This window comes from Chiroxiphia lanceolata, chromosome 2, assembly GCF_009829145.1.
Source record: "Chiroxiphia lanceolata isolate bChiLan1 chromosome 2, bChiLan1.pri, whole genome shotgun sequence".
NCBI lineage: Eukaryota > Metazoa > Chordata > Aves > Passeriformes > Pipridae > Chiroxiphia > Chiroxiphia lanceolata.
In genome coordinates, this window is record NC_045638.1 from 117,815,186 (window position 1) to 117,828,209 (window position 13,024).

At 44.7% G+C, this 13,024-nt stretch overlaps 1 protein-coding gene across 5 annotated transcripts in view; it reads right to left on the reverse strand.

Moving 5' to 3' along the window:
- MPZL1 (myelin protein zero like 1) overlaps nucleotides 1–13,024 on the reverse strand; it is a 37,244-nt gene that overhangs the window by 12,574 nt on the left and 11,646 nt on the right. For 2 of the 5 annotated variants that reach the window (XM_032677866.1, XM_032677867.1), the window contains exons 2-4: nucleotides 9,699–9,859; nucleotides 6,700–6,913; nucleotides 2,598–2,730 (exon numbers count right to left, since the gene is read on the reverse strand). In XM_032677866.1, the coding sequence (XP_032533757.1) occupies nucleotides 2,598–2,730; nucleotides 6,700–6,913; nucleotides 9,699–9,859 (508 nt within the window). Of the gene's footprint in view, nucleotides 1–949; nucleotides 1,024–2,597; nucleotides 2,731–6,699; nucleotides 6,914–9,698; nucleotides 10,026–12,551; nucleotides 12,667–13,024 lie in introns of those variants that run through there. The other 3 variants (XM_032677868.1, XM_032677865.1, XM_032677864.1) reach the window with 3 other exon arrangements.

Consider the following 13,024-nt stretch of genomic DNA (forward strand, 5'->3'; position numbering starts at 1 on the left):
CCACCTGCTTAAAGCAGGACTGAAAAGAAAGTAAGCCTGTGACAGAGAAAGGAATATCACAGATCTAAGCACAGGAGCAAATGTCCTTAAAGTCAGTAGTTTCTGGGCAATGCAGTAATGGGTCTCTCAGTGCTAGATCTACCTCCTTGTGCCAAAGCACCCAGGAAAGTAAACTACCCATCTCCTTGGCAGCAGACACGGGAGCTCCCTTTGCTACCACAACCCTCTGACCACTGGGCCTCCTTTTTCCTCAGTCTTCATAGACAGATAATCTACAAAGCAAGTACAGAAGCAAACAAAAGAGGACAGTGACATTAAGCAGATCACATCCTCACAGGGCAAGCATTTTTTACCCTTTGATAAGTCTAACCATAGCAGACTTAGCTCCTCATACATGCAGCAGTTAAGAATTTAAAAAAAAAAAATACTGCCCCAGCCATCATGGAAGAGGTTTCTACTGTATTAGAGACAATGCAGCCTTTCTGTTACTAAAATTATGTATCACTCATTGTTTTTGGCCACAAAATTCCTCAGATCTACACTATCTAAATGTTATCGCTCAGGTTTAAGCAACTAATGCACTTAGATCCCTCCAAGTTTTCAAACACCCAAGCTGTCTGAGACAGAGGAACACTTCCAGGGAATTTCCTTTTATTTTGAAACAGAAAGGGCTCTGAATTTCCTGTGCTTTAGTCAATGCACTGGCGAGTTCACTGTTGGAAGAGATGGAGGGACACCATCCGGGCTAAACAGCAAACTCCACCCCAGTTAGACATGAGACAATGAAACCCAAGCACCCAGTGAAATGCATCATCCCTTTGCCAACAGATTCCAGCACAAATTACAGTGAAGTTATGTTAGTAGAGAGCTAGCTGGTTAGTCAGCAAAGGAAGAGGAAACGTGTACACACACACAGGTATTAACAGCAACCACCAACTTGATTAGTTACCATGGTGTCTAGTGGGACTGGAAGAGAAGACCCAGCCCTGTTACATTCCCAATCTGGCGTCTATATCAGGATCTCTGTAAGGAGAGGAAGGTAAGCAGGATCCGATCCCAGCACACCAAGGCAGAAAGAAAAAAAAAACAAAACAAAACAAAACAAAAGAAAACACCAAAGTCAGAGCATGAATGGAGACTGTGGCCATGCAGGGGTTCCAGATGCCGCGCAGGGCCCCAGCCCACCTCGGTTCAAGGCAGAAAGGTTATCTGGGAGTAAGTGCATCTCTCCACCACCACCACCACCACACACCGAGTTAGCATCGTATAGAAGACAGTCCATAAGTTTGGAAGGGGTCACAGCACAGCTGGTTTCTCTCTACACATCATGCAGAGCTGGCATGGTCAGTGAAAGCAGAATTTAAACCTCCAGAGGTTACTTTCCCAAGAGAGCAGTTAAACCTACTGCAAGAAATCACAGTGCATGAACTACTGCTCCAGGCTCGGCACCAGCGCGTGTCCTCCAGCAGGAAGACACTGGAGGGCAGGTCAGTGGGACACAAGGCAAGCAGGCCACCTCAGGCACACTGCTGGTGCATGACACTGCAGGCTTCTTCTCAGTTCTTAGGGGAAGGACACATGCAGAGAGGGAAAACCAGGCTTTCCACACAGTTTTGAGCACACACAGCCGCCTTTGATGTATTTAGCCTTACCATTGGGCAATAGCCAACTCCCTTTCTCTAAGCTCTCCAACTGGGAAAAGGACAGGGCAAAGTTTAATTTGGAAATCCCCACAAGTTTATTTTTGGAGTTATTTTCTTTTATCCCAAGGGCAACCCAAAGGACCTGCAGCAAGCAGGAATATTTGTTGGGGAAAGAACAGAAGAAAGTTATAAGTTTGGGGTTTGTTTCTAAGACTCCATACATAATTTTCATTCTTTCTTATAGAAGCAAATTACCATCTAATTAGAGAGGAGAAAAAAGGAGGCACCTCCTCCACCAGTATCAAGCTTCATCACCACAGGACTCAAGTCTGCCTTTGTTTGTTCTTGTTGCTTTTTCATACGCCCATGCAAAGGACTGTGCTTCACTTTGGGGTTACCCTCCTAACACTAAAAAACCTGCAGGGATGGGAACAGTTAACAAAAACCAGACAGTGAATGAGAACGGATGCAGAGTGGCTACTCCTTCCTTACTTTGAAGTGTGGTGATGAATGGGGTTTTGGCAAGTATACTCCAGGCTTAGGAGTCAGACTGAAAAATCCAGTCCTAATCTCAACACAGAGCATTCCTTGAAAGTGTACATATGGCACTTTTCCTTTGGGGGTGGTAGGGAAAGCAGAGCTGGAGGGAAGGGGAACAGACCAGAGCTAGGGGATCTTGCATTAAATGTTCTTAGGGCATATATGCCTGTGGCTGGGGATCAACTTCAATATCTAGTGATTTTCAGGTACAACTCCTGGTCAGTATGCCTTTTCAAGCACAGTACAGAGACAATTCATTAAAGGCAGATGATCAGTGCTCCACATGGCCATACCCTATCTGTAGCCATGGCTGCCAAGACTTGGCCGAAACAACTCCTACCCCCCTTCAAGCCCTCCCTCTGCTCCTGCTGCTGTTCCTCACGTCACCCAGAGGTGAGGAGGGAGATCTCTTACCCAGAGTATCGTTTTTTAGAGTTGTTCTTTCTGATGACAAGACACACGACAATAGAGATGAGCGATGAGAGACCTGTAACCGTACCGATGGCTATCCCCGCCACCGTGGCAATGGGGAACGCAGGCAGGCTGTCTGGGGAGAGAAGGGAGAAAACATTCAACTCTTCTGCATTCCCTCAGCAACAGAACTGTGTGTAGTATCCAGAAATCACAACCTGCAGCCTGAGAGGCGGTGGCAGCAGGCAGCCAGCAGAACAGTGTGTGAACAGAGCACGCACCGGGAGCGTTCTCAGTGCCACCGTCCTTCAGAACCGCCTTCACATCCAACCGAGAATTTTTACCTGTCAGGGAACACAGCTGACAACGAGGACAACCCTGTCTCGTTTTGTATCTGAAGGGGTGTGTGTGGGGGGGAACTTACATCCATCTGCAAATTCAACAGGAAAAGGCAGGCACGCTTGAAAGCAGATTTGAACACAGCGCGTTGCTAACCCACTGAAGGCTGGGTGTTCTCCAGGCAGCATGCAGCAGACAGCACAGTTCCTACCCATGATCACTCTTACTAGTGTTTTTACATGATTCTGGTGTCTCTAAATACAGCTCTATACATTTTTATGGATGCATTTTTTTCCTTCTTGCATCAGGATCACTGGACAATACCAGAAATATACGTAGAGGAATGCAGTTATTGCTTTACTCACATTTTCCCTAATATCATTTTGGGGGAATGTAGGCCAAGAAAGAGCAGTCAGAAACAAAAGCCAATCAGAAGAGAATGAGTACAAAAGACCTACAAGATCAAGAATGCACAGACTACCATTATAGCTTTTCCCAGTAAGAAACAAAGTCCTTTCCTTCCCCCTGCACCATGTTTAATGCAAGGAACATCTTAGGCCAGAGGGTTTCTTACCAGACTCCAAGCTGTACCAGCTACTTGCACCAAATACAAGTGAATCAGCAGAAGACCCAACAGGTAAAACAACTTATACAGACAAATCTGTCTCAGACTTTCCTCTCACCTTCGTCTGGTTATCACAGAACTGCTGAGGTTGGAAGGGACATCTTGAGATTGTCCAGTCCAAGCCCCCTGCTCAAGTGGGATCAGGCAGCTCAGTCTGCTCAACACTGTCCAGTTGGGATTTGACTGTCCCTAGGGATGGGAGACTCTTTGGGCAACCTACTCCAGTGCTCAGTCGCAGTGAAAACGTGGAGTTCAGCTCAGACAGGATTTCCTGTGTTTCAATTTACACTTACTGCCTCTTGTCCTGTCACCAGGCAACACTGAAGAGCCTGGCTCAGTCTTCTTTAGATGCCATCAATGTACATAAACACTGGTGAGAGGATTCCCCTGAGCCTTTCTTCTCTTTTGCAGGCTATATCACCCCTTCTTCTCTTCTGCAGCCTGGACAGCCCCATTTCTCTCCATTTCTCCTCGTATGAAAGGTGGTTCAGTCTCTTAATCATCTTAGTCATTCTTTGCCAGACTTGTTCCAGCAAGGACCACAGACCAAGTATATTCAAGCCCTTCCCAGCCAGTCTGTAGTCTGTTGACCAAGTCCATTTTGGCACACTTATGTAGAAGGGAGTAGTACCCTGAAGTGGGGACATCATACTAAGAAAACAGGGCTTTCACTTAGTTCTGTTCTTTTTGGGTTCAGTGACTTTCAGGAGAAGAGCTGCCTCTAAGAAATTACAGATGAAGACCTGAGTGCCACAACTTAAAAGAAGACATCTCTTCTTTTCAGAACCTTCACTTTAAGGTGATTGTGTTTGAGCCCCATGCAAAAATAAATTTATTTTGAGGCACATAAAAAGTAGGAGTTCCCTATTTTCTGTGCTTTTTCACCTTTCCAAAAGTGCAAAAGCATGAAAACAGACAAGCATTTCTGTCAGCAGAGCAGCTGCTGCCTTGAACACCACAAAAGAAAACACACACACTTTTTCAGAGCAAGAAATCAAGTAACAATCCAAAACTAGAGAGCAGAGAGTTTGCTGGAAGAAGGATGTTAAAATTTGCTAGTGTTGTCACTTTGACTCAGGGGTTTTCTGGTTCGTTGAGTCTGAGTGATGGACAGCAGTTACATTCTGTTGACAGAGGTTATTAAGACCGTATAAAAAAATGCAACTGTTTGCATGTGAAACTAGAGCGTGGCTTTATTGCTTCTCAGAACATGGTCCAGCAGACTACAGAAGAGCTCACACAATTTTATGATCACTTAGTTCAGCTAAAGAATGTTTCGCCCCCATGTTTTTCCTACATTTTCCAGCATTCCGGTTACATGATTTCCTCATAAGTACTTCCAGAGCAGCCAATGACTTCATTACAACAGAGACTCCCAGCTACATAACAGGACACCAGCTCTGAAAGCTAACACTTTAGTTAACAGCTCAACACAAACCAAAAATCCAGCCATCCAGAGAACACTTTCCACTAATTATCACCGTAATTCAAAGCAATTTCCATTTTCACTGAAAGCGTGTCAGCATCAGTTTTATGAAACAGGCAGGAAAGGGAAGTTTCCGTTGCTCCTAAGCATAAAGATTTTCACACAATTCTCATTTTTTCCCCCCATGTGCTTTCAGATCAAAGACGAACAACCTCCAGGCAACACCAGCTGTCTCGAACACAACTAGAGTTACAACCTATTTATTACAGGAGCAGTACTTTCAGGTGAAGTCAGAATGCAAGACAGCATTGCAGCTATAGTTTGAAAACCTGTTTTCACAGTCTTCTTTAAGAATTCGAAGACAACTGCTGCAGCATTTTTCTCAGGATGAGAACTATTTCGAACACAGGGTTTCCTCCACAATCACTGTGATCTTCTTGTCCACGTGCCCCACCTATGGGGAAGCCAGCGTGCAAGTCTGTTGAAAAAATATCAGCTGAATTAGTGGACCTAAGTCAGTCTTCATTTGCTTAACACCTGGGTTAAAATCTGAAGAGGCTTTGCCAAGAACAGCCTGACTTTGCCAAACTGGCAGTCGCTTTACTGCTTCTTCCTGGTGACCATCAATACACTGTCAGAAAATAAACTGCCCCTGTTTTATACAGACTTCAAACTTCCAAGACATAGAAAGTTCTAAGTGATGCTCGGACCTCCAGAGGTCCCATTGAACTCAAACTGCTCCATGAAGAGAAAAGTTAGACACAGACCTTGCCTACAAAAGAACATGGAATGACCTCATGAGCAGGGGTACACACCTGCTATAGCAGCAGCATCATTCTAATTAGAGCATACACATAGGTATCTTCCCTAACATACTAAAATCTAATGAAACAGCTGCATCAGCACTGCCATTTGAGAATTCAACATTTATTCTCGTCCTTATTCAATCATGAGTTTGGAAATCCAATCACTGTAAGAATCATTTCATTGCAGGAAGCATCTCACTTTGGCTGACCTCCAGCTTTGGCAGAACAATCAAACGTTTTGGATGATCAAGGGAAATAAAGAGCCATATTGACACACAGAATGTAAGTGCTTGGACTGTGAGTGATGTTGCCAAATGCTAACCAGAAGCCTTATGTGGCTGCAAGCAGCCAGCCCTCGCCATTTATAAGGGTCACCACCGAAAGAACATCCCAGTAGAAAAGACTGAATGTACACCCAACACAAACACCTGTGCAGGGAAGACAGCAGCATTTCACTGTCAGTAGGTGCTTGGGCCAGATTTATGGTGTTGTATTCCATTATATGTACCAGAAGGGTTCCAAAGGAAAGAGTCTGCCACTTTGTCTCCTTGCTCCCCAGATTTCAAACGTCATCCTAGCCCTCAATGTAGCGAAATGCAGGAAATACATTCACAGGACTTTGAAATGAGAGGATAGGTTTTCATCAAGTCTTCCACCAGCTTTTGGTAATAATTGTTCAAAGCATAGGAATTAATGGGTATAGAGGAAAAGTGTGTGACATTCAGTTATTTAAACAGCTGACAGATATCGGTTCAGTCATTAGGACGTGGAAGAAGAGAATTCAAAGTATAATTGTTCCCTCCAGGCTACTCCCCCACCCCCAATAAAAGTGACACAGACAAGGAAGGGGGAAAATAAAACAAAATTAAAAAAAGGTGTTGAAGGAAAAAAATCACATAGGGTGAATACCTTTCTCCACAACTCTAACTCGGATTTCTCCTGGTTTGACAACAATGTCAGGTGGGTTCTTGACATCACAAATGTACGTGCCGTTGTCCCGGAACTGCATGTTCGATATAGTGATAGAAGCATCTTTCTTGTTAAGATCTCCAGCCCAAGTGATCCTGTCTTTGAATGGTATGTCCTTTCCGGGGTAGGATTTTCCATTAGAGTAATAGAAAAACTGTAGTCAAGGAAAAGAGGATATAAGAACAATTCAATTAGAGATTAGAGAGCTACCACCCTTCTCTCACTGTTACAGCATTCTCCCAGAACCAACTGAATGACACATATTTGAAACTTTTTTTCCTCCTCCTGCCTCACCACTTTAGTCTGGCTTGTTGTCTCTTGATCACATAATCATGCTGTGGCTTATACCTCAACCCTACCAGCGCAGCAGACCACAAGTTCCAGTTTTCTGTTGGTTTTGATTTGGTTTGTGGTTTGATTGCTTCGTTGTTTGTTGTTTATTTTTTTCCTGTTTTGAGGGACATAGAGTTTTGCACACGAGGTGGGGGGGGGGGGGGGGGAAGAGAAAAGGGCTGGTAACCTGGGAATAATTAAAGGACAGAACAGTTCTGGAACACAGCTATATGTCTTTTAGGCACAGGAAGCCGCCTGCATCCTCGGAGGAAAAGGATACCGAGTTTCCTATCTCGTGTTTCGCTGTGTGTTACTTGCAACTAAAGCACAGCTAAACTAACATGCAACATCCTCCTTCCTTCCACCCCCCAAAAAATCCCATGAGCAATTTAGAGCGTATCTAGCTGTTTTCCAGAAACCCTCAAGTAACTAAATAGAACCGTTTCCCAGTTTTTAGATGAGCAAGTTGCACATTGGCCCTGCACAACCCAGACAAGACCAAAAATCCTTGAAGAATGAACCTGTGTAGTACAGTCTAGGGAAAAACTGCATGTGTCTTAACTATACCTGGCCAAAGTTAGAATTTACAGCAGTAGAAGTGCACTACAGGACACTTCTGCTTTCAAACACATGGGATCCCCTAAGAGAGGTCTACAGATTAGCATAAATCCAACAAATTATCTCATGTGGAAGGAAGTCTGCTAGCACACCGTCATCTTTCAACATTTTGGAGGAACTGCATCAGTCTGCAGCTTTTCCAGCTGGATTATAACCTTTAGCACAGTAGTATTGCATTACCACCCCCCTGTGCACAGGGGAAGTCATCCGACTGGAAGTCTAGAAGGCGGCAAGAGGTAGATTCCTCAGCTCTCTAGGTGTCCTCACCTGGGGGAGGAGAAACCACAAAGTAAAATATGTCCTGAAACACAGGCTAAGTGACTCAAGCCACTCCTTGCCTATGATTGAGTGATTTAACACGAGGCTTCTTTTGAAACCTAAAACTGATGGATTTCGACCGGCTGTGATTTTGAGCCGATTGTGAAATTCTGCTGTGATCAGATGTTTCATTCACACAGAGATATCTCTATCCCTGGACATCTGTCAGGGGAAGGGGACAAGGAGGGGAAGCTCTTGGTCAAGTCAGCCTCACCACATGGCCATAAGATTGCCAATGTGATTCTAAGGAGGCGCAGGACCATCCTCGTCAAGAGAAGCATGGACTTAGCTCAGACATGAGCTGATCATGAGACCAATCTCTCAAATTAAAACCCACCAAGATGTGTAATGACATGACTTGGGCTCACAAAAGAAAAAATGTTCCCTCTATCCTTCCCCCAGCCCCTCATAAGAAACAGAGGAATTAACATCAGATCATGCTGGGCCACTTCTGCTTTTCTCTCAGTCGTGCTGATAACTACATCCATGTGGAACGTCTGAACTGACTACACTTCCAAAAAATGTTATCTCCTGAAGCTGTATTTCCACAACTGGACAGTGATGCTGAAAGGCCATGGAAGGATTTATGGGGAGTGAAAAATGTACAGACGGATAGCTTGATTTCACCCACTCTGTTCAATGTTAGCAGGAAATGTTCCCTACTCTCTTAAACTTTTGACAAACTACTGCTTTGGTGTCCCAAGGAGAAGAGCACCCTTTTCAAAACTAAATATTTATTTCACTGAAAATTGAGAAGCTGGTTCTTCAGAGCTCTATATATTGAGCAAGATGCTCATACTGTGTTTTGGATCATCTCTGCTTTGAGCACTGAAGGGGTCCTAGAGTTTAAGTGATCCCATGTCTGCAGCAGAGGGGAAGCAGACAGGCTGAGCACCCTGCTGTCCCCACATCTTCCCTGCTGCCTCAGAGTCCCTTGTTCGGCTTCCTCTGAATTCTCACTCAGGACAAGGAACCAGAAGGAAGCAGAAGTGTCAGAGAGCTCAGATGTACCCAGCTTATGCAACAGAGGAAGAAGACAGCTAACAACCTACCAAAGCTGTTTCTTTTAAGATTCACATCCAAAGGATCTGAGCCCACTTGGGCTCAACATACAGGAAATGAGTGATGGCAAATATTATCTGCCTAAATTCCTTGATAGCCTGGTTTTTCACTTGTCATATAACTATAATATGAGGATGTAACTGCTCACTGATTTGAGCCATTCAATTCTCTTCTGAAACCAGGGAGACTGGTCTTACTGCAAGCCCTCTCTAACAGAGGCTACACAGTACACAAGCAAAATAAGCAACAAGCACAACACAATGTAACACTGCAATTCCAGTGATGATTCAAATCCTGCAACCTCTCATTTTAAGTGCAAGAGGATAGAGAACTTAGAAGATTCCTAGATGCTCATCTACTTCATACACAGTGCTACCACACCAACACCCCTCTCCTCAGACTAACAAAGCAGCCGGTGTGTTTTACACTCACTGCACTCTCCAGTCTTTGCAGAGACCCCCCTAAAACCACAGCGACGGAGACAAGACACGTGGAAGGAGGCTCGAATCCATAATCTGCTCGCTCCTTAGAACCAACCAGAAGAACCACTGCCCACTTATGGCAGCCTCCCCTCCCAGGTTTGTCCCCCCCCTAGAGCCACTCCTTACCGAGATACGAGTTGCGGCTCCCTCTGGTTGAAAGCTCCAGGACACGGACGCCGCGCTGCTGATCACCTCCACGGACGTGAACGTGCAGGGAAGCTTCGCGTCCGTCCCGTTCTCCACAAACATCTCCTCCGGCGTGTTGACCTCTACTGCTGATACTTTCACTGCACGGGAAAGGCAAAGGGAAGAAAGAAGGAGGACAAGAGACATCAGTGCTGTTTCGAGAACCAGGGAGTTCACATCACCTTGCCTCTGAGGGGAAAAGAGAAGAGGCATCAATAACTCCCACGTCAGGCATGTGCACAGACACTGCATTTTATACCTGCAATACAAACAAGGATAGAGTGGGCCAGTTCACTTCTCTTTCCTTGTATTATCTGTCACAGGATGTTTTTCCATCCACAGATGTTTCCTCTGCAACAGTTTGTGGAAGTCAATTCTATGGCTCAAGGGGTGAGTTTGAAACTCTTTCATACGAGGTTCCACCAGACACTGTAATAAATAAGCCCCATCAGAGGAACTAACAACGTGGACCCAGCTATTACTCAGTTTCCTCTCTGGCTCACATCTTGTTTCCCCATCTCCAGTTTTTCCTAGCTGTAGGTAGAACAAAAGCTCGCCACCAGAAAGCTGAGGAGGAATAAACTGCTCTCGCTCCCAGCTATGCCATCTACTCCTGTTCTCTGGCATGCTTCAAGGCCTTCCTGTGCAAGACCTCAGAAAGAATCACTCAGTTACAGTTCAGAAGCATGAGAGCAGTTTAACTTTTTTTTTCTACCAAGCAAGCAGACCACAACCACTCCCCAGATTCAAAGAAATTAAGGTTAATATTGCTCTTGTACTGGCAGTTTTCCTACCGAGTCAGTAAAATCCATCACGATTCGGAAAACCTGTTGAAGATATTCTTTAACTGGCACCTTCTAAACTCCAAAGACACTATCCCTACCCAGATTTAAACAAAGACCTGTACATTCATTTGAGTTCATGCTAAAAAACAAAGCATGATCTTGTGACATCCCAAAAGAACGTCCTTCAGCGTTCATGTCATGACCAAACGAAAGCAAAAATCCTGTGAAGTCCCTGTGGGTGGGTGCACATGTGACCTGTGCCCCCAGTACATTAAATCTAAGTTTTGATTTTTATTAAACCATGATCTTCAGCCTAGCAATCTACTTCTGTTCATATGATTCTATGTTTCTGGGCTACATAAATTCAGGGGGTTTACCCCCCTTATTAGAAGAGGAGAGCAAACCTTCCCGCTTCTTCGTTATCTTAGCTGATTTATTTCTCAGCTTTGAATAAACTAGCTCTTGAAGTAGGCAAAGCAAATAGAAATATGCCAGTCAAAGAAAATTTAAATAAAAAAAGAGAAAAAAAATCCACCTACATTAGTCCTTAAATCACGGGGTTTGTGCTTCTAGTCAGCGAGAGCAACCAGCTCAGCAGCCTTCAAAAGTTAAGACAGCAAGCTTCTTTCAAGTGGTATGACCATCTTAAAGTGGAGGTTTATTAACCAGGTTATTTTATGGGAGCTTAAAATTGAGCAAGGCACAGGAAAACAAAGCTCTCATGAGGTGTGCCACTTCTAATCCTCCTTCCTCACCCCGAGATTGCCAGATCCACTGGGCCACTCGAGCTGTCCAGCCACAAACACCAGCTGGCCCTGCAGCACAGGGAGGTGCAGCTCATCCAATGAAATGGCCAAACAGTGGGAGTTGAAGCCCCCTGGCCACGTGGGAACACCCAACAAGCACCGTGGGCATGGCTTCCAAGGAACTCTCACCTCAGCCAGCCAGCGTGGCAGGGCAGGGGAAGGCAGAGCACACGCCCAGGGGACACGGAATGAGCACGTCAGCAGGGGTGGGAGAATTAGGCATACCAGATGAATTACAACAACCAGAACCAGAAGAAGCCACCATTCATTCATTTTGCCGTTCAGAGGCCACACAGTTTACTTCCAAAATTCACTAACTCCTCAGTCCTGTCAGGTTATCTCTGATCCCTTGAACTCCCCTGCCATTGCTCTCCTTTCAAACAAGTGAGAGAGAAAAAGCACCCTAAAGGGGGTGGGGAACGGGGGCAGTGAATTTTTCATCAAGAGGTTGTATCAGAACTTCCCTTCTCTTGTACGTACTCTGGCTGTGGGCAAAAAAATATTCTTTCGTAGAACAATTACCAAATATTTACTTGGAACATATGAAGACTTCTAGCAATCAAATTAAGTGAACTTAGAGCTGCTGTGCTTTATGTATTTTTTGCAGCTAATGGAGTAGAAAAGAAAAATAAAATAAAATCAAACTCATTGTTTTGAGTCCAAGCCACAGAACAAGCCTCCCTTTCAAGCATAAAACAAGCAAGATGCCCTCAGCATTTGTGCAGGAAGAAAAGAGTCTGCACAGACATTGGCTGCTTGTACATGGTACAGAGAACTGCTTGCCACACACAGGCAGTGGGTAGTACAGATCTGCTTAATCTAAAGAAGTCACTGTTCTAACTCACTGGAACTGTAGTGAAGCAAAAGGAAAAAAAAAATACTTCTCCCTACAGCCTGGGAAGATAGGAACTACATAATCCTTTACAGCTATTTCCAGCAAGTTTCATTTTCATTTTCCTATGTCCTACTGTTGTCTCAACTCCATGTTTTTCTTTGCTCATTTTCTTCCCTCTGCCTCTTTCACTGCTTCAGAAACATTTTTCCTGCCTCTCTTGTCTTACAGCATGAGACACGAGCTCCTTAAATCCTAATGTGACTGTATGGAAGTGGTAGAGAAGTGGTAGAGAACTATAACGTTTGTCAGTTGTTCACCCTTAGCCCCCTACTCCCACACTCACTGATACGGTGGCTGTTGCCACTACCTTGAACTCTTTGGCCTCCTCTGCCACAATAAAATCCACATGGATCACCTCCAGCTGTAGCTCTTTTCCTCTTCTTTCCACATCTGCCAGGATTTGCCATCCTTCTTCCACCTCTTCCCTGTATTTAAATACTTCAGCTAGAGAAAGTTGAATTTTGAGTCACATTTCAGTCACACTTACCCACTGCTCTATTCCTCAAGCTTACTCAGCCTTAGTTCCTCTCAAGAGGAAAAAATCATCACAAGAGACTGAGAGAGAAGAGTTTTAGGAAGGGAAGGTCTGCAAGGTACATAGGGCAAAGATAAACATTTGCCCTTCTCCCATACATCCTCCTTGATCCCATCAACTGCCAACTAATCCCATTCCTGTCCAACTGCCCACAGCCCCAGTATTTCCCTCTGACCACCTCATCTAGCCTTCATCTGCTTTAACTCTTCTGCAGGAAGATGCCTTTATTTTTCTCACCAACCATC